The following is a 26,800-nucleotide window of genomic DNA, read 5'->3' on the forward strand; positions in this document are numbered from 1 at the left end:
GACGGGAGAGGGGAGAATGTCCGGGGTGAGGTGGGGTTCTTTGGCTGCTGTACTGAGGGAATAACATACCAATCTTCCATCTGGCTTACGTGTTTTCAATGATGTTATGAGGTGTAGGCTTGTGTCTTTGTGTGATTTATCCAATTTCACCCCATGACATAACAAGTGCGTGACCAGAATTCAGATAACAATCACTTCTCGGACCCTGCTCTGAGGGAGGCCCAGGTGGCCGCCTCTGTTGCAGATGTTTCTGTTTTAGTTTTTAGGTTTTGGGGACAGAGAGAGGAGTTGGGAATCAGGTTAGGGTTCAGGGTTGGGGATGTGAGGGGATTTGAGGTCTGAGTCTCCACTCCATGGGCGTGGGCGCGGGGCACCCCGTGGTTGGATGTCGGACCAGCAGAGAGTAGACGCGGCCCTCGTCAAAGTTGTCAGCAGTTTCCGGAGATGGAGTTCTATGCAGGCAGGAGGAACAAGTCCTGGTCACCCCCCCCCCCCACCCCCCAACTCGCAGATCAGTGGAACCGAAATTCAAGGCCTCGTGTTCGGTGGCTGGCGTATCCTAGGATTGATGCTGACGATCGAATCGGAGAACTGGATGTTGAGGACTGTCGACTGGAGCTGCACCTGTGGATCCTCACGAGGGAGGTCTGTGTGACGGAGTCTGTGTCCGCTGGAGGCCCGTCCTGGGGTGAAAGAACTGTGTCTGCACATGGGGAGGACTTGAAGAATAAAACTCTTTACGTTGTGTCTCTGTCTGAACGTGCAATTGATGGTAATTTGTTGTTCTGCTGAGCAGTGCGGACATGTTAAGCTCTGGTGCTTCTCGTGGACTGCTCCAGCACATCCTTGGACTCCGTGGTTGTTAGCACGAACAACACTGTGTGTTTAGATGTACGTGAATCTTGATTCAGCCCTTCTGCTGCCCAGCCCACCACCCGTGTTTAACCCTGCCTGTTTCTCGCTCTTCCCAGCTGGCCCCAACGCTCCCACGTCCAAGAGGAACCAGGCCAACAGCACCAACTCCAAACACCCAGAGGAGGAGAAGGAGGGCTCCGAGCGTTCCAGCAGCAACATCAAGGTGCCCGCCAGCCCACACGGTGCCAGCGACAGGAAGAAGGTAGTCTCCTCTGCTGGCATGGTGAGCCCGCTGCTGAAACTCTCCCCACCGCAGCCTGGAGCCCGCTGAATCTGTGCCAGAATACCCCCCTTCGCCCACAGTCTGCTGAATCAATGCCAGAATACCCCTTTTGCCCACAGCCTGCCGAATCTGTGCCAGAATACCCCCCTCCACCCACAGCCTGCTGAATCTCTGCCAAAGTACTCTTCACCGCCCACAGGCTGCCAAATCTGTGCCAAAGTACTCCCCATTGCCCACAGGCTGCCAAATCTGTGCCAGAATACCCCCCTCCACCCACAGCCTGCTGAATCTCTGCCAAAGTACTCTTCACCGCCCACAGCCTGCCAAATCTGTGCCAAAGTACTCCCCATTGCCCACAGGCTGCTGAATATGTGTCAGAATGCTCCTTTTCGCCCACAGTCCGCCAATTCTGTGCTGAAATACTCACTGTCCCTCTGTAAACACTCGAGACTGTTGTGTGTGAAAATCTCAGGAGATCAGCAATTTCGGAGATACTCAAATCACCCCATCTGGCGCCAACAATCCTTCCACAGTCAAGGTCTCTTAGATCACATTTCTTCCCCACTCTGACGTTTGGTCTGAACAACAACTGAACCTCTTGACCGTGTCCGCATGCTTTTGTGCATCGAGTTGCTGCCACGTGATTGGCTGATAGGGGCACCACTGAGAGCGTGTTCTCGTTCTCTCTGCACAACAATCTTGCTATTCATTGAGTACTTTCCTGTTGACATTTGACCCCTCCAAAATGCAACACCTCACACTTGTCTGGATTAAACTCCATCTGCTATTTGTCCACCCGTGTCTGTAACTGTAACTCGTGGCCATTAAGCCGGTCTCCCTAAACGCATGTCTTTCACCCCTCTCCCTTACAGAACAGTGCCCTGCCCACCAGCGTGGCTAGAGGCAGGAACTCCCCCCTGGTGGAACGAGCTGGCATCGGTCAGCAAGGCAGCATTCACAATGGCAAAGACAGGTAACCAGCATCACGCGCCATGGTTTCCCCTCTGCCCCGCTCCTCCGGCTCTGAGTCCTCAGGACTGCGGGATACCCTGGTCAGTCGCCCTCAGAGAGACCGAGGAGGGAGGGAGGGAGGCTGCGACTTTGAACTTACAGGGCTGCTGTTAATCGTGTGCGCTTCCTCACTCACAGAACTGTGGGAGTTTCCGCGGAGGGCACGAGCGAGCGAAGCTCTGAGACAGAGCCTCTGGTCGTCTCCAGCTCAATTTGCATTGCAGAACCACATCCCTGGGTTTATGTCTGTCTCTCTCCCTCTCCCTTTCTCTGTCTCTCTCTGTCTGTCTTTTTCTCTCTCCGTCTCTCTGCTCTGTCCTCTCTTCGTGTGTCTCTCTCTCATCACTGTCGGGGTGTAGGAGAGCTGGCAGCCACACCACTCAACAAGGCACGGGGAGGCCATTCGATCCAATGTCCCACATCCCCATCGCTTTGCAGTTTGTTCTCCGACAGGTTTATTTGTCACGTGTACACCACAACCTCAGCGTGCGAGGAACTGCGTCGTCTGTCCGAGGATGCGCGTGGGGAGAGGGGAGCTGGGCGGGCCCTGCGCTCTGACTGAACCTCTCCTTGCCCTTCAGCTCGACGGCGCAGAGCTCCAGGATATCCTCCATGTCGGTGACCTCGGCCAGGACACGCCACAGCAAGTCCATGTCCAGCTCGGTGCATCCCTCGAAATCCACGGGGAACAGCGGTGACTCGCAGCGCCCCAGGCAAGCCATCCGGACGGGGAGGGGGGGATCGGGGTGTACACGTCGAAAGTCAGGAGGTTACATTGCACCTTTATGAATCTCTGGCCGGGCCACGTCTGGAGGTTTACGTGCAGCCCCACTGCAGGAAGGATGTCGGGGCTTTGCAGAGGGTGAGAAGAGGTTCACCGGGACTCTGCCTGGTTCAGAGGCCCCTGTCCTTTCTGCCTCCACCGCCACCCCTGGTGGAACATTCCGGGCACTCCACTGTTTAAAAAATACCCCACAGTCCCTCCGGGTGAGGCAACACTTTACCCGCTGGGGCCGCCTGCGGTGCCCGGCACTCCCGTTGCAGCCTCCCCTACGTCGGGGGCGCCCACGTCTTCGGACACCTTCGCTCCACCCGCCACCAGCGAAACTTCCCGGGAATATTCCCGTTCCCATTCCCAATCTGAAACTTCGGTCCCTTTTGCCACGATGAGGCCACCTTGGGTGGAGGAGCAACATCTTGTACTTTGGGTCCCCTCCAACCTGTCGGCATGAATATTGATTTTCCCCTTCCAGAAGAAAGAAAAATTCCCTCCCCATCCCCTCTTCTTCTATTCCCCACACTGGCCTTTTATCTCCTCTCACCTGCCTAGTACAACCCCCGGGGTCCCTACCCATCCCCTTCCCTTTCTCCTGCGGTCTACTCTCCTCTCCAGCCCTTGACCTTCCCCACCCACCTGGTTTCACCCATCACTTTCCAGCTATTCTCTTCCCCCCCCCCCCCCCCCACCTTCTTTTCCAGTCGCGGCGAAGTGTCTCGGTCCGAAATGTCGACTGTTCACTCTGCCTGACATGCTGAGTTCCTCCGGCGTTTTGTGTGTGTGTTGTTTTGAATTCTGCTGAAATGCATGCCCTCTAATTTGACATTTTTGCCCTTAGAAAAATATCTTACTTGCCCTCTCTACTTCTCTTACAATTTTATAAACCTCTATCAGTTCTCTTGGCTGCTCCGCAGAAAACAACCCCCGTTTGTCCAGCTCTGTAGCTCCTACGGCACCTTGGTGAATCTCTTCTGCACCCTCTCCAAAGCCTCCGCATGCAACCTGATGACATGAACTTCTGCCCCTCCTCATTCTCACTATTTCTATTCCCAATTCTGGTTCCCATCTCACCATTTGCCCATCACCTCACTCTGGTTCCCCTCCTCCTTCCCTTTCTCCCAGGGTCCACTCTCCTCTCCTACCAGATTCCTTCCTCTTCAGCCCTTTGTCTTCCACCTATCACCTCCCAGCTTCGTCATCTCTACCCCCCCCCATCCACCTTCTAGCTATTCTTCCCCCCCCCCACCCCCCCCAAGTTCTTATTCTGGCTCCTTCCCAGTCCTGCTGAAGGGTCTCGGCCCGAAACGTCGGCCGTTTTTTTCCCTCTCCACAGATGCTGCCTGACCTGCCGAGTTCCTCCGGCATTTTGTGTGTGTTGCTCTGGATTTCCAGCATCTGCAGAATCTCTGATTTGCCCGCTCAGCCTTCCTGTGATCAATCAATCTCCCCGCTTTCCACCACAAAAGAGTGCTCTGATTTCAGCACAGCACTGACGAACAGCTTGAACTTGACGCAGTGCAGGCTCCGACCCGACCCTCTGGCGAGAGCTAGGAGCAAAGAGAAATGGGGGTGTGGACACTAGGACCCTGAGGCTGACTTCTCCCACACAACCAACAGCTGAGCTAGCGGGTGGGGGATTCATGCATCTGACAGTCGGCCGCCACTGGACTTTGCATGCTAATCCTGCTTTGCTACGTGCCTGCACTGTAGAGTGAGAGAGAGAGATATAGAGATGGGGTATTAATGTTCCCCCTGCATTGCCTTGGATCGTGAAACCTGGGGGAGATTGTCTGAGGGTCTCAGTGGGATATCACAACCCTCTGCTGTTGTTGCCAAACGCAGGCAGGTTTGAGGCAAGACACTTGTATCGAGACCGTATGAAACGACCATGAGACATATGAGCGAGTTAGGCCATTCAGCCCATCGAGTCTGCTCTGCCATTCCATCATGGCTGATTTATTATCCCTCTAACCCCATTCTCCTGCCTTCTCCCTGTAACCTTTGATGGACAGAATAATCCAGAACCTTAAATATACTGAATGACTTGGCCTCCACAACTGTCTGCGGCAATTATTCCACAGATTCACCTCCCTGCGGCTAAAGGAATTCCTCCTTATCTCTGTTTAATAGGGACAATCCTCTATTGTGAGGCTATGTTCTCTGGTCCTAGACTCCCCCACTATAGGAAACATCCTCTCCACATCCACTCTGTCTGTGTCCTCTGGTCCTAGACTCCCCCACTATAGGAAACATCCTCTCCATATCCACTCTGTGTCCTCTGGTCCTAGACTCCCCCACTATAGGAAACATCCTCTCCACATCCACTCTATCTGTGTCCTCTGGTCCTAGACTCCCCCACTATAGGAAACATCCTCTCCACATCCACTCTATCTGTGTCCTCTGGTCCTAGACTCCCCCACTATAGGAAACACCCTCTCCACATCCACTCTATCTGTGTCCTCTGGTCCTAGACTCCCCCACTATAGGAAACATCCTCTCCACATCCACTCTATCTGTGTCCTCTGGTCCTAGACTCCCCCACTATAGGAAACATCCTCTCCACACCCACTCTTTCGGTTTCAATGAGATCACCCCTCATTCTTCTAAACTCCAGTGAGTCCAGACCCAGATCCATCCTCACACGTTAACCCTTTCATTCTTGGGATCACTCTTATAAAACTTTACTGGATGCCAGCACATTATTCATCCAGATCATTGGGTTTATTGAAAGCGGAGGTTGACAGGTTCTTGATTAGTCAGAGTGTCAAAGGTTACAGGGAGAAGGTAGGAGAATGGGGTTGACAGGGATGATAAGTCAGCCAGGATGGAATGGTGGAGCAGGCTCGATGGGCCGAATGGCCTGTTCTTTGGTTTTGTCCTGTTTTTGTTGCTAAGCCGTGTGTCCGTGCACATGTCCATTTACTGTGTCCTTGCCCCCTGCCCACCTACAGCACAGCCCCGCAGCGCATCCCCGTCACCTCGCCGTCCGCCCACAACATCAGCAGCAACGTGGCCGAGCACGGGAACTTCCCCCGGGGCGTGGCGAGCCGGCGCACCATCGACGGCGGGCAGCTGCGCCAGTTCCGCGACCAGCAGAACGCCGCCTACAACGGCCCCCCCGCCTCGCCCACCCTGTCCCATGGCAACAGCCAGCAGCGCAGAGGGGCGTCCAGTAACATCTTCAGCAAGTTCACCTCCAAGTTCGTGCGCAGGTAAGGAAACTGACGTTCCGCTGTCCTCCGTCCTCTCTCCCCTCCCCCTCCCTCCTGCCTCGAACTGGAAGGAGTCCTAGACAGTCACTGATCACAGGGTTGGATGATGAGCACCCTGTATGGGGATTTCCTTGTTCACGGCCGTGTAGGTACCTCCTGCGCCTATTTAAGTGGCCACTGAGTGTATGTTCATGGTCGTCCGCTGCTGTAGCCCGTCCACTTCACAGTTCGACGTGTGTGTTCAGAGATGCTCTTCTGCACACCACTGTTGTAACGTGTGGTTAAATTGCGTTACAGTCACCTTCCTGTCAGCTTGAACCAGTCTGGCCAATCTCCTCTGAACACTTTCATTAACGAGGCGTTTTCGCCCACAGAACTGCCGCTCACTGGATGTTTTTTGATTTTCACACCACGCTCTGTAAACTCTCGAGACGTTGTGTGTGAAAATCCCAGGAGATCAGCGGCTTCTGAGATACTCAAACCACCCCATCTGGCGCCAACAATCTTTCCACAGTCAAAGTCCCTTAGATCACATTTCTTCCCCATTCTGACGTTTGGTCTGAACAACAACTGAACCTCTTGACCATGTCTGCATGCTTTTATGCAGGGAGTTGCTGCCACATGATAAGCTGATTAGATATTTGCATTAGCGAGCAGGTGTACCTAATAAAGTGGCCACTGAGTGTATAAAGTGACGTGGATTGGGGGGGTGGGGAGAGAGAGAGAGAAAGCACGTCACATATCCAACGGGACACTGACAGGGTGCAGAGCTGGACCGAGAAGTGGCAGATGGAATTCAATCCGGAAAAGTGGGAAGTGAAATTCTGTAGGGCAGAAATAAGTCCAAATGCTAATTTTTTAAAGTTATAGGTTTAAAAACTTCCTTGTAGGAATTAGTGAGGGGGACAGTGTGTTTCACCAGAGCAGCTCCGGAGACGGGCTCAATCCTGATCTCCACTGTCCTGTGTGTGAGAGAGAACGACCGCTGGCACGCTGTATGTCTGTGAGAGAAGTTCGCACGTTCTGTGATTGAGTGGGTTTCCCCCAAGTGGCCTCTCACTTCCCAGCAACGTGCGGGGTCAGTGAGTTTGTCATAAGTTAACCCCATTTGCTCCAAATGAGATAAATTGGAAATATCCCTGAGAGTGAGTGTGTGTGTGGCAGAGTGACAGTGTGTGTGAGAGACTGTGAGAGATTGTGTGTGTGTGTGAGAGAGAGTGTGACTGTGCACGAGAGGGGTGGGGGTAGAAAGGGAGTCTGCACGAGAGAGAGAGGGGGCCAGGGTGTGTGCCTGTGGGAGACTGTGTGTTTGAGAATTTGAATCCTGGCAACTGGTGGGTGAGCTGAGGTGGATGGTTAAAGGGTCAGTATGTACTGTGGGCTGAAGGGCCACGTTCCTCTCTGCGTGACTCTGAGCCTGTACAACGAGCCTGCTTTGTGCAAGTTGTGCCGTAATCTTGGTGTCAAGGGTGGGCTGAACGAGGCAGCGCAGATCGGTGATGGGGGGGCTTATTCATTTCCGATTCAGGGTGCTTCCCTTCCCCCCACCTCCCATGTTGTGAGTCGTGTCCCCCTTTCTGTCATGTCTGTGTTGTGCCGTTTGGAAGGCAGGTGGGGTGTGGGGGTCCCATCGGACGACTTTCCTTTCATTCCACTGACACACTTTACAGTGAAGTAAATTGCTCATCTTTCTGACCGGGTTCGGGGGAAAATGCTCTTGATTCCCTTTGCCCCTCCCCTCCCACCATAATGCCCCACACCCTCACACAGTGCCCTTTGCCAAAAGCACGTCCTCTGACGAGTGCAGGTCCATTGGCATCTTACTGCACACGTGTACAACCAACGTTCCTCTGGATCAGTAAACATGCATCATGTACAGTACCCAAGGCAACGTTAATAACATCGTTCAGAATGCTTGTGCCCCCGTGTCCGCTGGGACATGGGAATACCAACGCGTTAGGAAAGGGAGGAGCCAGATGACTCTGCTCGTGTCTCACCAGCCACTCTCCCCCCCACCCCGTTCCTGGCCCGGTAAGCGGGTCTGGGAACCAGTGCACATTTGCCAGAAAAAACTGGAGAAGAGCCACTCGGCTCCTCCAACCTATCCCCTGCCATTCAGCCCTCACCCCCCCACCCAGTGATACATTCTCCATAACCCCCTGGGGCAGGGAATTCCAGAGATTCTGCCCCCCACCACCAGCCCCTCTCACCTCAGCTTTAGAACTTAGAAGCTGACAGCATGATGTTGTGCCGACCTTTTAACCGCTCCAGATCAATCTGACCCTTCCCTCACGCATAACCCTCCAATTTTCTACAATCCAGCTTTCTATCTAACAGTCTCTTAAATGTCCCTGATGTATTTGCCTCCACCACCACTCTGTAAATAAACATATCTCTGACACCCCCCCCCCCCCCATACTCTCCTCCAATCACCTAACGATTACACTCTGCCTACAACCCATTTCCACCCGGGGGAAAAGTCTCCGACTGTCCACTCGATCTGTGTCTCTTACCAACTTGTAGACCTCCATCAAGTCACCTCTCATCCTCCTTCACTCCAGAGAGAAAAGCCCGAGCTCGCTCAACCTCCCCTCACAAGACCTGTTCTCTAATCCAGGCAGCATCCCGGTGAATCTCCTCTGCACCCTCTCTAATCCAGGCAGCATCCTGGTGAATCTCCTCTGCACCCTCTCTAATCCAGGCAGCGTCCCGGTGAATCTCCTCTGCACCCTCTCTAATCCAGGCAGCATCCTGGTGAATCTCCTCTGCACCCTCTCTAATCCAGGCAGCATCCTGGTGAATCTCCTCTGCACCCTCTCTAATCCAGGCAGCATCCTGGTGAATCTCCTCTGCACCCTCTCTAATCCAGGCAGCATCCTGGTTAATCTCCTCTGCACCCTCTCTAATCCAGACAGCATCCTGGTGAATCTCCTCTGCACCCTCTCTAATCCAGGCAGCGTCCTGGTGAATCTCCTCTGCACCCTCTCTAATCCAGGCAGCATCCCGGTGAATCTCCTCTGCACCCTCTCTAATCCAGACAGCATCCTGGTGAATCTCCTCTGCACCCTCTCTAATCCAGGCAGCATCCTGGTGAATCTCCTCTGCACCCTCTCTAATCCAGGCAGCGTCCTGGTGAATCTCCTCTGCACCCTCTCTAATCCAGGCAGCATCCTGGTAAATCTCCTCTGCACCTTCTCTAATCCAGACAGCATCCTGGTGAATCTCCTCTGCACCCTCTCTAATCCAGACAGCATCCTAGTGAATCTCCTCTGCACCTTCTCTAATCCAGACAGCATCCTGGTGAATCTCCTCTGCACCCTCTCTGAAGCTTCACCATCCTTCCTATAGTGAGGCAACCAGAACGGGACACGATACTCCAAGTGGGGTCTGACCAGGGTTTTATAGAGCTGCAACATTACCTCGTGGCTCTCAAACCCAATCCCTCAATTAATGAAGTCCAACACACCAAACACCTTCTCAACCATTCTATCAACTTGTGCAGTGACTTAGAGGGATCTGCGGTCCCTCCGTTCCTCCACACTGCCGAGAATCCTGCCATTGACCCCGTTTTCTGCTTCCTGAATCAATCACTTCCCCCTTTTCCGGATTGAACTCCCTCTCTGTGATTGTGTCCGTCTAAACGGATGAGCGAGGTGACATGCCAGTGTCCCCCTCCTCTGCTGGGCCCGATTCCCTACACACCAGAGGGGCAAGCTCTTCTTTCCCTCCCCCCTGAACCCAGGAACCCAGAACGGCTGTGGTCTCAAACATGTGATACTGCAAATGCTGGAAATCCAGAGCAACACCCACACACAGACACACACAGAGACACACACACACACACACACACACACACCCACACAGACACACACAGAGACACACACACACACACACATACACACACACAGACACACACACCCACACACAGAGACACACAGAGAGACACACACACACACACACACACACACACACACCCACACAGACACACACAGAGACACACACACAGACACACACACCCACACACACACACACACACACACACACCCACACAGACACACACACCCACACAGACACACACACCCACACAGACACACACACCCACACAGACACACACAGAGACACACACAGACACACACACCCACACACAGACACACACACACACACACAGACACACACACACACACACACCCACACAGACACACACAGAGACACACACACACACACACATACACACACACAGACACGCACACACAGACGCACACACACCCACACAGACACAGACAGACAGAGACACAGACACACACACACCCACACAGACACACACAGAGACACACACACGCACACACAGACGCACACACACCCACACAGACACAGACAGAGACACAGACACACACACACACACACACACACACACAGACACACGCACTCACACGAAACGCTGGAGGAACTCAGCAGGCCAGGCAGCATCTATGGAGAAGGATAAACAGTCGACGTTTTGGGCCGGGACCCTTCATCCGGACTGGAAAAGAAGGGGCCAAAGCCCCAATAGCAAGACATGGGAGGGGGGGGAGGGGGTCAAGGAATACAAACTGGTAGGAGATAGGTGAAGCTGGGAGAGGAGGGATGAAGTAGGAACGGGGTAGGTGAGAGGATTTCCCCCTACCCATTCTCACCATTCCCCATTCTGGCTCCCTTTTTACCCCTTCTCTCCTCACCTGCCCCAGTTCTCCTCCTCTCCAATCGGCCCAGCTTATTTATTACTTATCCCCCTCTCCAGTCCTGACGAAGGGTCCTGGCCCAGAACGTCACTGTTTTAGATGCTGAGATCTGCCAGCGCTTTGTGTCGCTGTAGTAATCTCGGTTGATGAGACAGGGCAAACTGATGCTGTTGTTAAGGGTCTCTGAACTCCCCAGTACCCAGGCTGTCTTGTCCGAACGTGCAGGGTGGGGCACGACAGACTCTGGCAGAGGAGTGAGCTGGATTGTGATGCCAACTGTGGGACAGTCGTTCAACCTCAGTCCCTCTCACTGGGGGAGGTGAGGCAGCAGAGTGCTTCCCTCCACCTTAAACTACTCTTCCCATCCCCTACCCTGGGGTGGAGATCGTCTCTACCGAAGCAGGTGTAAGGCACTCCTTCCCTCCGCAGGTCACCCTTGGGCGAGGTGTAGCACCTACTTAATCCCTCCACCACCCAATCACCTCCCTGCCCTCCGATCAGGGTCAAGTGAAGCCGGGTGGCGGACGGTCGTATGAGTGACCACTGACGCCAGGCAGACAATCTCTGAAGAGTATCGATAATGGCTGGGGTCACCCGTCTTGTAAAGACACTACCCAGGAGAAGGCAATGGGACACCACTTCTGAAGGAAAATTTGCCAAGAGCAATCACAGTCATGGGAAGACCATGATCGGCATTATCATAGAACACGGCACATAACAAACGAACCCTGGGGAACCATCCACCCTATCCAGGCCTCTCATTTAAACCTCTCGTCCTCGAGAATCTGTTCTGCGCTCTTTCAAGTTTAGTCACGACTTTCGCGTACCGATGACCAGAACTGTACCCGATCTCCCAAGTGTGACTCACCAAGTCTAACGTAGCGTCCCAGCTCCCGTACTCGCTGCCCTGTCCACCTAGGTGCCCCTGTGCCCCTCGCACACCCGAGTGCCCCGGTTGGTTTGACTTTCCAAAATGCATCACCTCCCACTCATCTGTACTGGGCACCACGGTAACATAGCAGTTGACGTGACATTATTGAAACTCGGGGCCGTGTGAGTTCAGAGTTCAAACCCAGCATGCTCTGTAAGGAGTCTGTCTACGTCCCGTCCCCCCCCCCCGTGACCGTGTGGGTTTCCTCCGGGTGCCCCCGTTTCCTCCCACAGTCCAAAGACTTACGGGTTATTGGGGTAGTTGCTCATTACAATTAGGCCAGGGTTAGGCCGGGCAGCGCGGCTCAAAGCACCTCTTCTGCGCTGTGTGTCAAAATAAATTTTCTTTTAAAATCTGTTTGCCACTCCTCTGCCCAGCTATCTGATTCAGATTCCCCCCGTAGACACCTAAATCCGTGGTGGCCCACAAGGGGATCTCTCCACCCGTCACCATCACCGAGGGCAGGCTCCACAACCTCCCTCCCCGGAGCGGTTTGGGCGGGGGGTGGGCAGGGGTGTCAGAGCTCTCCGTGTTGCTCTGTCTCAGTCACCCTTCACACGCCTCTTCTTGTTTCTGTTTGTAGAAATCTGTCTTTCAGATTTTCGAGAAGGTAGGAGCTCACCGTTGTTGTGTGTTTCTGTACTGGTTATACGTTACTAACACGCTGGCTGTTCACCTCCTCACCCCTGTCCTGTCTCCTCCGGTCCTACTGCGGTGAAACGGGCGGGGGGGGGGGGGTGTTTCTTGTGCAGATGCATGCCGATCCGAGAGGTGGGGGTGGTGCTGCCTGAGGATCAGGAGGGACGAGGGGAGGGAAGTTTGCCTGCGATACCGGTCTGTGTGTTGTGAGTGTGTGGGTTTATGTGTATGAGTCTGTGTCTGTGTGTGAGGGAGAGCTGACTTGCCCCCACTAAGAGTCCAGGCCACACTTCACCTCGGTGTCCAGTCTCGGGTTATTTGCCCCTACCCCCACCTCCCCGCTCGGATCAGCACTCTGCTGCACCAGGTAGACCCACGTACCTCGAGAGGAACTGCAGCACGACACCCGAAACAGATTCCACGCACTTCAGCCCTGCCCTCAGGGCCATGGCCTCCGGGGAGGATCTCCCAGCACCGAGTTCACACTGGCAGAAGTGGGCCATTGGGCCCATCGAGTCTGCTCCGCCATTCCGTCACGGCTGATCTCCTATCCCTCACACCACCATTCTCCTGCCTTCTCCCCATAAACCTTAACACCCAGACTAATCAAGATCCCATCAACCTCCATTTTAAACATACCCAATGACTTGGCCCCCACAGGTGACTGACAGTGAATTCCACAAATTTACCAGCCTCATCCTGCTCATCTCCGTTCTAAATGGACGTCCCTCTATTCTGACGCTGTGTCCTCTGGTCCTAGACTCCCCCACTATAGGAAACATCCTCTCCACATCCACTCTATCTGTGTCCTCTGGTCCTAGACTCCCCCACTATAGGAAACATCCTCTCCACATCCACTCTGTCTGTGTCCTCTGGTCCTAGACTCCTCCACTATAGAAAACATCCTCTCCACATCTACTTTGTTGAGGCTTTTCAACATTCAATAGGTTTCAGTCCCTTATTCTGCTAAAGAACTTGCTGAGAGCCATCAAACAGTTCTCATATTCACCACTCAGCCCAGTTCCCACATCCCACCCCGTTGCACACCGGGATGTTGGAGTCGAGGAGGTGGGTCACAGTTTTCTGCGGCTTTGGGAGTCTCTTCACCCCCCCCCCACCCCAAACTCTCCGTGGATGCCACGGTAACGTAGCAGTTGGCGCGACACTGTTACAGCTTGGGGAGCTGGTGTTCAGAGTTCGATTCTAGCGCGCTCTGTAAGGTTTGTATGTCCCTTCCCACATGCACGTTTCCTCCCACAGTCCAACGACACTCCGGTTTAATTGGTCATTGTAAACTGTCCCGTGTTTCGGTTGGGGTTAAATCGGGAGCTGCTGGGTCGAGCTGCTTGTTGGGCTGGAAGAGCCTGTTCTGCACTGTATCACTAAATATAATTTCCCCACGTAACCCTGTGTCTGACCACCCCGTCAGCTTGCACCCGCCCCGGAGGCAGCACCAGTGGTGTAGGGTGGCCACCCTCTGCCATCGGTCAAAGGAGCCCCATTCCCTGGGTCACTGTCCCATGTTGGTGACTAGGTGTGGCTGGTGTGTGTCTGGGCTAGTCGGGGGAATTCTCACAGCTGCATGCCTTCTCTAACCCCCGGCGGATCTAACCCTTCTCCCGCGCAATGCCGTGCCTTTGCTGTCTGGTCGTTCTAACCCCGTCACTGGGAGGAGCACAGCGCGCTCTGCCCACTGTACGCGGTTCCTGCCTGCTTATACCCCTCCTCCCAGGTGTGGTGAAGCTGGGCCTGGCGGCCGCTCAGAGAGTTACGGTGACATGGCTCTGAGAGCACAGCTCCCTCCCTCCCTCCCTCCCAGGAGGCAGGAGCCAACTCTGAAATCTTCAGTAACACAGCCTGTGGTCAGACAGATGCTCGGTCAATAACCCAGTAATCAGATCTTTGATTGTTAAATCAGCCCTCAAATGCTCCTCGGTCAGTAATTGCCCCTTGATCAATAATGCGGCATTTGATCACTCGCTCGTGATCATATCCTCGGTCGATAATGCACGCAACTAAGTCTTCTAGATTAATAACTTGCCATCTCAACGGATCCTCAAAAATTTGTCCTAGTGAAAGTACCTTGATCAATAGAAAAAGAACCATTAATCAGATCTTCTATCAATAACTCAGCCCCTCAATAGTTCATGATTAATAATGTCGTATAATCAGTCCCTCAATCGATAACACAACGTGTGATCAGCCCCAATCAATCACTCTCCCCCTCGGTGGTTTCTCGATCAATAACGCAGACCTGTAATGAATCTGATCTGATTGGTACCTTGCCCTGTAATCAATAACTCCGTCATCCATCTGATGTGATCATTAAGCTTGTCCCCTGATCAATCAATGTCTGCCATTGAAATCCACGCCACTGAAATTATCACAATGTGTGGCGTGATGTTTCTCAGGTCCGACCAGCCTGATCAATAACCAGCCCAACATGATGGATGAGACATCAAAAATCAGAAAATCACACTGTCTGTCTGAACACTGAGGGCAGGTGGGACCACGTTAAAGGGGCTATCTTGTAGAGCACCCAACAGTCCCAGGGATTTAGAGGAATAAATTTGTTGAGAGATCGCAGACTGTTGCAAGAAGCATAAGGTTGTTATAGTAGGTGATTTTAACTTTCCACATATTGACTGGGACTCCCGTACTGTAAAAGGACTAGATGGGATAGAGTTTGACAAATGTGTTTAGGGAAATTTCTTTCATCATTACGTAGAAGTCCCACCGAGAGATTGTCTGATACTGGATCTGCTGTGAGGGAATTAAAGAGAGCAGGTGACTGAAGTTTGTGTAAAGGGAACATTTTGCATCTAGTGCTCATAATGCCAATAGTTTCAGGGTAATTGTTGAAGAAGATAGGTCTGGTCCGTGGGTTGAGATTCCGAATTGGAGGAAGACCAATATTGATGGTATCAGAAAGGATCTGGCAGGTGTGGACTGGGACAGGCTGTTTCCTGGCAAAGGTGTCCTTGGAAAGTGGGAACACTTCCAAAGTCAGAATAAAAAATTAAGATAACAGGTTTAGGGAGTCTTGGTTTTTCAAGAGATACTGAGACGCTGGTTGTGAAATAGGAGGTGCAAGCAGGCGGGAACAAACTAGAAGCTTATGGAGTATAGGAGGTGTAAGAGAACACTGAAGAAAGAAATCAAGAGGGTTAAAAGAAGGCGTGAGGTTGCCCCAGCAGACAAGGTGAAGGAGAATCCTAAGGGATTCTACAGATATGTTAAGAGCAAAAGGATTGCGAGGGACAAAATTGGTCCTCTGGAGAACCAGAATGGTAGTCCATATGTGAAGTCTAAACAGATAGGGGAGTTCTTAAATGAATTTTTTGCATCTGTGTTTGCTTTGAAAGTGGATACAGTGTCTGTAGAAGTGAGGCCATGGACCCTGTATGGGTTACAGAGGAGGAGGTGTCTGTTGTCTTGAGTGGACAGTTCCCAGGACCTGACAAGGTGTTCCCTTGGACCCTATGGGGGCAAGTGCAGAAATTGGAGGGGCCTTAGCAGAGATAGTTAAATCATCCTTAGCAACAGGTGGGGTACTGGAGGATTGGAGGATAGGTTACGTTCTTTTTATGATAAGTTCTTAGAGTAAAACAGGAAGTTATAGGCTGGTGAGTGACATCAGTAGTGGGAAAGTTATTGGAAGGTATCCTAAGGAACCGGGTATATGCTTACTTGGATAGTCAGGGACTGATTACAGTCAGTCAGCATGGCTTTTGGAGTGCCACAGGGATCGGTGCTGGGTGTCATCTATATCAACGATCTAGGTGAGAATGTGGTTACTGGGTCAGCAGGTTTTCAGATGGTACTGAGATTGGGGGTGTAGTGGACAGCGACGAAGGGCACAAAGGAGAAGATCTGCAGATGCTGGGAAATCCGAGCAGGCCAGGGGAAAACGTACAGTTGACGTTTCGGGCTGAAACCCTTTGACGGGTTGTACCTTTATCCATAGATGCTGCCTGGCCTGCTGGGTTCCTCCAGCATTTTGAGCAACAAAGACTGTCAGAGCTTACAGCAAGATCTCGATCTGTTGGAAAAACAGCTGATGGAATTTGATGCAGACATTTGTGAGGTGTTGCACTTTGGTAGAACCAGCCAGGGTAGGACTTACACAGTGAATTCCAGAACAAAGAGATTTGGGAATGCAGGTCCATAATTAATTGAAAGTGGAGTCACAGGTAGATAGGGTCGTAAAGAAAGCCTTTGGTGCGTAAGTCAGTGTTGCGTGCAGGAGATGGGATGTTATGTTGATGCTGTGTAAGACATTGGAGGACTGTGAGCAGTTATGGTCACCGACCTACAGGAAAGATGTGAATAAGATTGTATGAATATAAAGAAAATTTACAAGGATGTTGCCAGGTCTGGAGGACCTGGGTTCTTGGGAAAGGTTGAATAGGTTAGGACTTTATTCCCTGCAGTGTAGGAGAATGAGGGTGGATTTGATAGAGGAGTATAGATAGGGGAAATGCTGGCATTTCCCACTGGGGCTAGGTCATGGGTTAAGGGCGAAATGTTTAAGGGGACCCGATGTGGGAACTTCACCACTCAGAGGGTTGTGAGGAATGAGCTGCCTGCGGAAATGCTGGTTTGATTTCAACATTTAAGGGAGATTTGGATAAGTACGTGGATGGCAAGGTATGGAGGGACTAGGCAGAGTAGATGGGCCAGAGGGCCTGTTTCTGTGCTGGAGTGTTCTATGACTAGGGAAAGTAACAGAGTGAAGTGTCAGAGTTACAGAGAAAGTGCAGTGCAGGCGGACAAGGTAAATTGTGAGGTTAAGAGCCCATCTTATCGACCTAGGGAACTATTCAATAGTCTGATAACATCAGGGTAGAAGCTGTCCGTGAGCCTGGTGAGATGTGCTTCAAGAGTTTTGTATCTTCTGCCTGATGGGAGCGGGGAGGAGAGAGAATGCCCGGGGTGGGTATTTGATTGCACTGGCTGCTTTACTGATGCAGTGAGGAGTGTAGACAGAGTCCGTGGAGGGGAGGCTGCTTTCTGTGATGAGCTGAGCCGTGCCCACGACTCTCTGTGGTTTCCCGTGGTCAGGGGCAGAGCAGCTGTTGGTGAAGGTGTCCCTCCGTAGGTGGGGGGGGGGGGGGGGCTGAGTCATAAAGGAAGGGCATCTGGGGTGGGAGTGGGTGCAGATGCCCTCGTGTGAGTTCTGCGGCCTCGTTTCTAAACTTCAACTCTGATTACTTTTCTCGAGGGCGCCCAATGAGGGAGAGATCAGAGACCGAGCCGAGGGGCAAAGGTAAGCGTTCAACCCCAGCCTGCCCTCCCTCCTGGGAGGGTGCCCGCGGAACCCCGATTCCCCGGCTATGTGTGGGATGCCCAGGGAGATGTGGGCGGGGTATCAGGAAGCCGAAGGCTCTCTCAGTGAGGTCTTTAGTTAAATGGTCCATGAATTCACCTTCAAACTCTCACCCCTCCCCTCCCACTGCTGTGTGTGTGTGTGGAGTTTTCGCATTCTCCTTGTGACCGTGTGTACCGGCCCCCCACCCCTCCCCATGGCCCAACCACGTGTGGGGTCAGTGGATTAAACAAGTGCTGTAGATCGCCCTCAGACACCCCCCCCCCCCCCACCACCACATGGGTGAAGGGTAGAGTCTGGGGCAGTTGGTGGGAATCTGAGTATCAGTAGGGGTACAGTGGGCGGAGGGGCAGCCGGTTTCTGCTGCACTGATGTGGACCAGTAACTGACCTCTCCCCACCACCGGCTGTTGATGTTTTGATCTGAAGGCTCTTTGGAAGTCCAGATTGAGGCATAAACTTGTTCCTTACAGCCAAGTTGAAGAGGTGTGACACCTACGGCAGGAAGCTGAGAAGCCTTTAGCTATATAACTGATTTACTTAGGTCCATCGCCCATTACCCCACTGGACAACAGCTGCTCGCCCGAGTCCTCTGTCCTGGGCCAGTCTTCCAGGTTGCCCAACTTTGAAGGTCCTTTCTGTCCCAGGGATGAGGTCTCCAGAGATTCTGTAGCTCTGGGTTTTACAGGATGGGATTGCTAGCCCCGTGTCCAACCCCCTCCCTCTTTCACATCCGGACTTGGGACCGTCCACTGCAGAGTTAAATATACTTAAGTAATGGTAAAATTCTCTGTACGTCTACAGAGATGATTTTTTAAAAACACAAGTAAACATAGGGAAGATGAAATTGCCAGAAAAATTAATATTTTTGAATGGCAGTGTGACCAACAAAACTAACCTTAATAAAAAGAAACTGTAATCTCTAATCGAACAGGCCGATCGCAGTCAGCGAGAAGGATGAGAACAAGGAGATGAAGCCGCGGTCCCTACGCTTCACCTGGAGTATGAAGACGACGAGCTCGATGGAGCCCAACGAGATGATGAAAGAGATTGGCAAGGTGCTGGACGCCAATAACTGTGAACACGAGGGCCGCGAGCGGTACATGCTGTTCTGCATGCACGGCGACCCTGCCAAAGACAACCTGGTGCAGTGGGAGATGGAGGTGTGCAAACTGCCGCGGCTCTCCCTCAACGGCGTCCGATTCAAGCGCATCTCTGGCACCTCCATCGCCTTCAAGAACATTGCATCCAAAATCGCCAACGAGCTCAAGCTGTGAGGACATTCCCCTGAAGAGGCGGCAAACAGCCGGACTCGCTCCTGTTGGCCTGGATTTCTGTCACGGCATATTTTTCTCTGCGTTTAGTGTTCCTAAGTTTATTTTTTAGATTATTTTTTTTTAAATTCTGCCTGATCATGTCTTGCACACTTGTCATGCTGGGGCCTGTTCATTGGTCGCGGGATTATCCACGGTTTGACCCCCCCCAAGGGTGGGGGAAGGGGTCGCACGCAGAGCATTACACTCAATCAATGTAGCAGATGGGTCAGGGGTGGGGTCACGTCAGCCCTGAACTGGCACTTGAAGGGTTAAAGTGATATACATCGCCCTCCTCCCCCACCCCAGGGGGATGTGTGTGTCACCCATGAACACAGAGTCTGGACACCTTACCGTTCCCTGGGAGGAGGGGCAAGGGCAACTGACCCAGGCTTCTCCCTCCCCTTCTGCCCACGTCTCACTATAGAGGGCAAGTTTTGTGGAGAGGAGTGTTCGAGGGTACACATACCCTGGTCTTTTGAAGCCCCACCCTGAGACCAGCGACACTACATGGCCGAGCTGATCCCGCCGGCCATTTCTTTCCGCACCTGCAATCACGCGTTACCTCTCCCCCTCGCCCGCGTTTCTTTTGTGTATAATCTTCTCCTGGGTCCCGCGGGGCAGGGCTGGGGCTCAGCCCTGTCATCGATTCTTGCCGTCGGAAGTTCCAAGAGCATCCTTTCTTTTTTAAAATTGTAAATGAATTAATGAAGCTGTGTCCTGTCTTTGGAATCTGCTGTTCCTGTCCGTTAATTTTTTAATTAATTAAACAGAAAATAAATAGAGCGAGCTCTCCGGGACTTTTCTTTGTCTGACGACGTCGGAGATTCCCTGCCTGGTTCTCCCCTGAGCCAGTGTCCATACACGTTTGGTTTCTATTCCTCTCCCACTGCACCGTTTCCGACATCTGCAAAATCAGATCATTAGCCCAACTCAGTCACCTCCACCAGAACTGGTTTTGGTGAGTGCGTGGAACACCCTGCCAGAGGCCGAAACATGAGGGACATGGAGAGTAGAGCAGAGGAACAGGCCGTTAAGCCCACAATGTCATGCCAAATCCCAAAACACTAATTCCTCCTGCCTAGCCAAATGTCTCTTAAAAGCCTCTACCATCGTACCAGGCATTTCCCCCTCTCACCTTCAATGCACACCCTCTGGCATTAGACTTTTTAATCCTGAGAAACAGATACTCCTTATCTACTCTGTCCTGCCTTTCATAAACCTCTGCCAGCCTCTACCACTCCAGAGAAAACAACCCAAGTTTGTCCAGCCTCTCGTGATAGAAGGTGCCCTCTAAACCGGGCAGTGTCCTGATGAGCCTCCACATCCTTCCCATAGTGGGGCGACTGGAACCGTATGCAATACTCCAGATGTGGCCTAACCAGTTTTATAAAGTTGCAACATAACCTCTTGCCCTTCGACCTCAGTAGGAGAGCTGCAGCCAGGCACATGGTTAGTGTAATCGTAAGGTTTCGGGATGGGTTCGATCGATGCCGAGTACTGTGGACTGAAGGGCCTGTGCTGTTCGATCTCTGCTCTCTGATTGTCCACGTGTTATTGACCATCGTTTATTTAGCTGGACTGTGCAGGCTGCCTCACGTTGTGCTGGTTGTTGACACATTTCACTGTATTTTTCAATGTACACGTGATAAATAAACTTTAAACTTGTTACAAATCTTTCCACTCGCGACGCTCTGTGGTTTCAAACCCCTGGCTGGTGTACGCCTCTCTCCCGCGCACCTTCCCCAAAAATTCAGACAGCCCAAGTCAGTGTCTAGTAAAATATTTTATTGAAATCCCATAATTCACAATTTCCATTGTAGACCCAGGAAACTCTGAACCAGTGGAGTGAGGGAACACACTCATTAAAAAAAAACTCGCTTTAAACACCGAGAATAATTTAAAGTATCATCAACTGACATTAAAAAAAAATCACACGTGCTTGCACGCACACACTCACTCTCACTCTAGGAAACACATCCGACGGGGAGCTAATAATGAAGCAATGGCTCACTGCACGCAGGAGAGGCGGCCTAGGCATCAGCTACAGACACACACACACCCACACGCCCAGGAACCTATCTGCAGCCCACCGAACCCTACCGCGCTGTGAGCTGCAGCCTTCCCACCACACCAATTCCACCTTGAAATCAACACCGCCACACTAAATTAAAAGATTGATTCAATCACTGCTGGTCCGCCGTGGGGAAGGCAGCGATGTGGGATCCAGGTTGAGAGAGAGAGAGACGAGGGAATGAACACTGCACGGGGCTCCCAGCTAACCCCCCACCCCCACCACCGCACAGTTCATTCCCACTCGTTTGCCCAGAAGGTTTAACATTAATGCAGTAGTCAAAACAAGAAACTCATCGGGGATATAGAATTGCTCCAGGGGAGGTTTGTGTGATGGGACTGTAGAGGGGGACCAGGCGAACCCGTGTAATCCACCCCCACCCAGGACTGCAGAAACTGTGACTGCCCACTAAGGCAGTGCAGCACAGCACGTTAATTGTATCGGTAGCATTGTGGTACAATTCCAGAAATCTGACCATTCAGAAATGCTGTTTTTTCCCTCACACTCTCCAAATACACTGGGTTCATGGGGGCTCATTTTAAAAATATCACGTGATAGAATAATAAAGTTGATTTAAGCATGTTTGTGACTTCCAAGGGTACAGGCTACTGCCTGTCCCACCCAGTCACACTTCCGAGCATGCCGGATTATCAGAGTTAGTCGAGGAGGGAAAGTGACCGAAGTCGATAAACGACGGTTCATTGCTGGGAAATGAAGCAATCGTAGGACATGCAGAAGTTGGAGCTGCATCTGTAACGTTCTCCACTAACCCCCGCACAATCGCTTGCCAATTCCATTTGCTGCTCCCCCTCAAGGGCGTCGCTCTCTCATTGGGGAGCGGTCCATGGTTCTCAGCCAGACTGAAGGCTGTCACAAGATGCTTCCCGTTTGCCTCCTGGGCTCAGGAATCCTGGGAGCCCTGTCACATACAGGCTGAGGTGGACGAAGAGCAACACCCAGGGCCAAAGATCTGAGGGGCTGCCACCTCACTGCCCTGCGACAGGGCTCAGAACTGCCCGTGGGCTGGAGGGGGGGAAATCACCAAGCCTCTCTCCCCAGGGTCCCAACTCTTCCCTGACCTCGGCACTGGCAAAAGTGCAGCTCAGACCCCCTGGCCTTCTGTTTGCCCTCTCTGCCCGCTGGTACCTGGGTGAAGCTGATGGGAGGGAGACTGAATACCTGCACAAACTGCCCCACCACAGGGTGTCCGCTTCTGAAGTACCCACGACTGGGATGGAGACCGTTTACACCGGGACAGGAGTGCAGGGGGTGGGGGCAAGAGGAATATTTTCCCAGGAAACAAGCTCACCAATGGAGGCCCGCAAGACCCCGTCCACCTCTCCCCCGCCGAGAGCTCGGACACGAGCCCCTTCAGTGAGGAGCGACACTCAGCAATGCTCCGACTGGATAGTGCAGGTGACATTTTAGAGAACTGGCATTGCCTTGATGGGCCAAATGGCCACCCATGCTCAGGGATCCCATGATTAAGCTTCAACTATGCATAAACCACTCACACTAATCCTCCGGCCCATTGATGCCAGGCTCCTGACACCTCCTGGAGGATATTCCAGTTAAGAGTATAATTATCTTCAATTAAAAAAGTTCTTCGCTGGCCGTTCTGGTTCGTAGCTCAGCTGTCCCAGGGGCTGAGTGAGTTCAGAGGCTACAACCCTCTGCTTACTACACCCACAGTCCTCGGCTGGCAGAGAGTTACTGTTCCCTCTCACCCAGGGACTCCCAGAGGAGCTGTTTGTGAACGTACAGAGCACCACCCGGGTAACATGGGGAGGTGATGGGCATCCAGCTCTGACCCCTGCCCTGCCTCTCGAAGTACCCAGTGCCAAAGGAGCAGATCGCTCCCAATGTAGTGTTGCAGAACGAGGGGCCTGATTCCCTCACTCTGAAAGCACCATGTTTAAAAAAGTTAAAACTATTTCCAACTTTTTTTTAAATCTAAAGCTTTAAAATTAGTGAAACAAACGTAGCGTTTAAAACTCAAATTCCACCTGCATGATTCTGGGTTGAGTGTCTGTGTCCTGGGTAAAAAGCTGGAGCACCAGGTACGACGCCAGATCCTCGGGAGACTGAAAGTGCGAAGCCCAAAGTCGCCAATTAGTCCAGGGCTCGATCGATGCTCAGTCTTGGTGGGAGATCTGATGCACAAAGCCTGAGCTCCTGGGACACTGAGACTGTGATTCACAGGAGTCCCAGGAGATCCTGGTGACAACGCCAGGGTCCCAATCAGATCCGGGGAGTGGGAGGGAAGAGAGAGGAGAAGTGGGTGCGATGCCAGGATCCTGGTCCCTTTGCTCCCCACAGTGCCCGAGATAGAGGCAAGTCGCAGCCAGCACAAGGCATCAGGGCGATCCTGTCGTAGATCCAGTCTCCTGCGACATTTTTCAGCTGTCAGGAGGTGGGGGGGAGGTGCACATCCCACAGCCCCAGCCCCAGCCCCCGCTGCACGGCAGGAACTCAGTGCGCAGAGGAGGGAGGTGTCTCTAGCCCCACGCCCACCAGAGAGGGCAGGTGCTGGGGACTGATTGGTGGACGGGGGCCGTGGCGCGGGGGCACGGCTGGGCGGATGAGGGGGGGTGGCGGCTGGTTGGGCGCGGGTCGGGTTGGCAGGAATCGGCCCTGTTGGAGGGGCGGGGGCTGCCGGTGGAGGGCCGGTGGAGCAGCGGGGAGGGACGGGCGCAGCAGCGGAGGGGGCTGGGAGAGGGAGGGGCCAGGGGCGGGGGCTGGTGCAGCAGGAACTGGAGTCGCCTGGACCTGGAAATGAAAGCAGAGGAGAGACTGGTTACTGATCCACCCCTGAAATTTACCCAAAACTGCCCCCACCCAAGACCTGCACTCACCAACAGCCACAGGCACAAACTCAGAAAAATATAAACCATAAGACACAGGAGTAGAACTCGAACATCGAGTCTGGTCCACCATTACATCATGGCAACCAAATTCTCCTGCCTTCTCTCTTACAGATCAAGAACCTATTCATCCCCGCCTTAAATACACCCAATCACTTGGCCTCTACAGCCGTCTTAAGCACTCAATTCCACAGATTCACCACGCTCTTGGCTAAAGAAAGGAAATTCCTCCTCATCTCCGTTCTAAATTGGACGACCTTCTATTCTGTGGACGTGCCCTCTGTGGAATGAAGAAACACATTCCACATTCACTCCATCTAGTCCATTCGATAGGTTTCAATGAGATCCCTCTTTCATTCTTCTAAATTCCAGTGAGTACCGGCCCAGAGCTGCGAAACGTCCTCATACGCTAGCCCTTTCGTTCCCAGGATCATTCACGTGAACCTCCTCTGGTCCCTCTCCAACGGCAGCACACCTTTCGGTAGATACCAGGCCCAAAACTGCTGACAATATCAGTTACAGATGGAGTGAAATCCCAGCAAGTGTGAGGTGCAGCGGCTTTGGGAGGCCGAGTGGCGGGAGTGCCCAGCTATCAAACACAGTACAGTAGAAGCCCTTTGGCCAACACTGCCCACGAAACCATACAGGGTGATAAGGGTGGTTGGCCTTTAATTGCACGGGACACTGAGGACAAGAGTCAAGGAGTGGTGTTAAAACGGCAGAAAAATGGCCACACACACAAAATGCTGGTGGAACGCAGCAGGCCAGGCAGCATCGATAGGGAGAAGCACTGTCAACATTTCGGGCCCAGACCCTTCGTCAGGACTAACTGAAAGGAAAGATAGTAAGAGATTTGAAAGTAGGAGGGGGAGGGGGAAATCGGAAATGATAGAAGACCGGAGGGGGTGGGATGAAGCTCAGAGCTGGAAAGGTGATTGGCAAAAGGGATACAGAGCTGGAGAAGGGAAAAGATCATGGGACGGGAGGCCTAGGGAGAAAGAAAGGGGGAGGGGAGCACCAGAGGGAGATGGAGAACAGGCAGAGTGATGGGCAGAGAGAAAAAAAAAACTAAATATATCAGGGATGGGGTAAGAAGGGGAGGGGCATTAACAGAAGTTAGAGAAGAGGCTACCCAGCCGGTATATAAAGTGTTGTTCCTCCAACCTGAGTGTGGCTTCATCTTGACAGTAGAGGAGGCCAATGATAGACATATCAGAATGGGAATGGAACGTGGAATTAAAATGTGTGGCCGCTGGGAGATCCTGCTTTCTCTGGCGGACAGAGTGTAGGTGTTCAGCGAAACGGTCTCCCAGTCTGCGTCGGGTCTCACCAATATATAAAAGGCCACACCGGGAGCACCGGACGCAGTACACCACACCAGCCGACTCACAGGTGAAGTGTCGCCTGAAGTGGGAGGACCGTGTGGGGCCCTGAATGGTGGTGAGGGAGGAAGTGTAAGGGCAGGTGTAGCACTTGATCCGCTTGCAAGGATAAGTGCCAGGAGGGAGATCGGTGAGAAGGGATGGGCGGGGGGTGGGTTGAATGGACAAAGAAAAGGGAAATGGCCAGGCTGCTCTTGGAGTATTGTGTGCTGTTTTGGTCACCCCATTACAAGGACGGGCGTGGAGCCTCTGGGGAGGGTGCAGAAGAGGTTCACCAGAACGCTGCCAGACAACCCCAGACAAACTTGGGTTGTTTTCTACGGAGGGGCAGGGGCTGAGATGGGGGGAGAGATCTGATAGAAGCTCAAAAGCAACAAGAGATACACCAGTCAGTCAAAATATCTTGGCAGGGTAGACCACACTTGGTGTACTGTGCTCAGCTCTGGTCGCCTCAGTTTAGGTGCAGAGGAGATTCACCAGGATTACACAGCATGTCTTACGAGGATAGGTAGGAGAGGAGGAGGACGAGAGTGTAGGAGGATAAGAGGTCTAGATAGGATGAAGAACCACTACTTCTCCCCAGGCAAATGAAAAAAGAGGGCATAAATTTAAGATGATTAGAGGGAAGTATAAGGGGGGGATGTCAGAGGGTTTTTTTTAAAACAGAGTGGTGGGTGTGTGGAACAAGGTAGTAAAAGCAGTTAAGAAACTCTTAGATAGGCATACGATGAAGGAAAACTGGACGGCCATGCAAGAGGGAAGGGTTAAATTGATCTTGAAGTAGGTTAAAGGGTCAGCACAACAGAGTGGGCCGAAGGGCCTATACGGTTTTATGTTCTATAAATTACAAGAACCGAGAAAATGAATTTAAAGTGAGATGGTGAAAACTTACAACAGGGATTTAAATAAATATAATTTTTAAAGAGATGTGCGCGTCGTGTTTTTACACAGGGAGTGGTGGGTGTGTGGAAGGAGCTGCCCGGGGTGGGGGTGGTGGTGTTTAAGAGACAGACACATGACTGTGCAGGGATTGATGGGATATGGACCACATGCAGAGGATGATGGGATTTAGTCCAATTCTGACCAGACCCTGTGCTGCACGGTCCCACCCACGTACCTCTGCTTCCTCATCTGCTTCCTCCTCACTGTTGGCCAGCGAGGGGTTGGAGCCACTGCCCTCGTCCAGGGGAGAGATGGTCCCGGGGCCGCCCTGCTCCGCCTCCCACTCCTGCACGATCTCCTCCAGGTTGAAACGTCGCCGGTAACTGATGAAGAAACTCTTCACCTGTGCCAGGGTCTTGTTACCGACCACGTCCGCCACCGCTTGGAAATTCCGCCCGTACTTACGGATCCCTGGAGGCACACAGTTCGGGAATCAGTCCCCTCGTTAATTCCGGAAAGAGGCGACCAGG

At 52.5% G+C, this 26,800-nt stretch overlaps 2 protein-coding genes across 6 annotated transcripts in view; one reads left to right on the top strand and one right to left on the bottom strand.

The window, feature by feature from the left end:
- Positions 1-20,743, top strand: part of LOC140717720 (serine/threonine-protein kinase MARK2-like) — a 92,775-nt gene extending 72,032 nt beyond the window's left edge. Inside the window, exons 12-18 of one of the 4 annotated variants that reach the window (XM_073031399.1) lie at positions 972-1,138; positions 2,011-2,111; positions 2,731-2,862; positions 5,879-6,139; positions 12,372-12,398; positions 17,652-17,696; positions 18,690-20,743. In XM_073031399.1, the coding sequence (XP_072887500.1) occupies positions 972-1,138; positions 2,011-2,111; positions 2,731-2,862; positions 5,879-6,139; positions 12,372-12,398; positions 17,652-17,696; positions 18,690-19,032 (1,076 nt within the window). In that variant the 3' untranslated portion in view covers positions 19,033-20,743. The remainder of the gene's footprint in view (positions 1-971; positions 1,139-2,010; positions 2,112-2,730; positions 2,863-5,878; positions 6,140-12,371; positions 12,399-17,651; positions 17,697-18,689) is intronic. The other 3 variants (XM_073031400.1, XM_073031401.1, XM_073031402.1) reach the window with 3 other exon arrangements.
- Positions 20,744-20,835: 92 nt separating this feature from the next.
- Positions 20,836-26,800, bottom strand: part of LOC140717721 (REST corepressor 2-like) — a 51,696-nt gene continuing 45,731 nt past the window's right edge. For both annotated transcript variants that reach the window (XM_073031404.1, XM_073031403.1), the window contains exons 12-13: positions 26,506-26,741; positions 20,836-23,911 (exon numbers count right to left, since the gene is read on the bottom strand). In XM_073031404.1, coding sequence (XP_072887505.1) covers positions 23,615-23,911; positions 26,506-26,741 — 533 coding nt within the window. In that variant the 3' untranslated portion in view covers positions 20,836-23,614. The remainder of the gene's footprint in view (positions 23,912-26,505; positions 26,742-26,800) is intronic.

This window comes from Hemitrygon akajei, chromosome 28, assembly GCF_048418815.1.
Source record: "Hemitrygon akajei chromosome 28, sHemAka1.3, whole genome shotgun sequence".
Taxonomy (NCBI): domain Eukaryota; kingdom Metazoa; phylum Chordata; class Chondrichthyes; order Myliobatiformes; family Dasyatidae; genus Hemitrygon; species Hemitrygon akajei.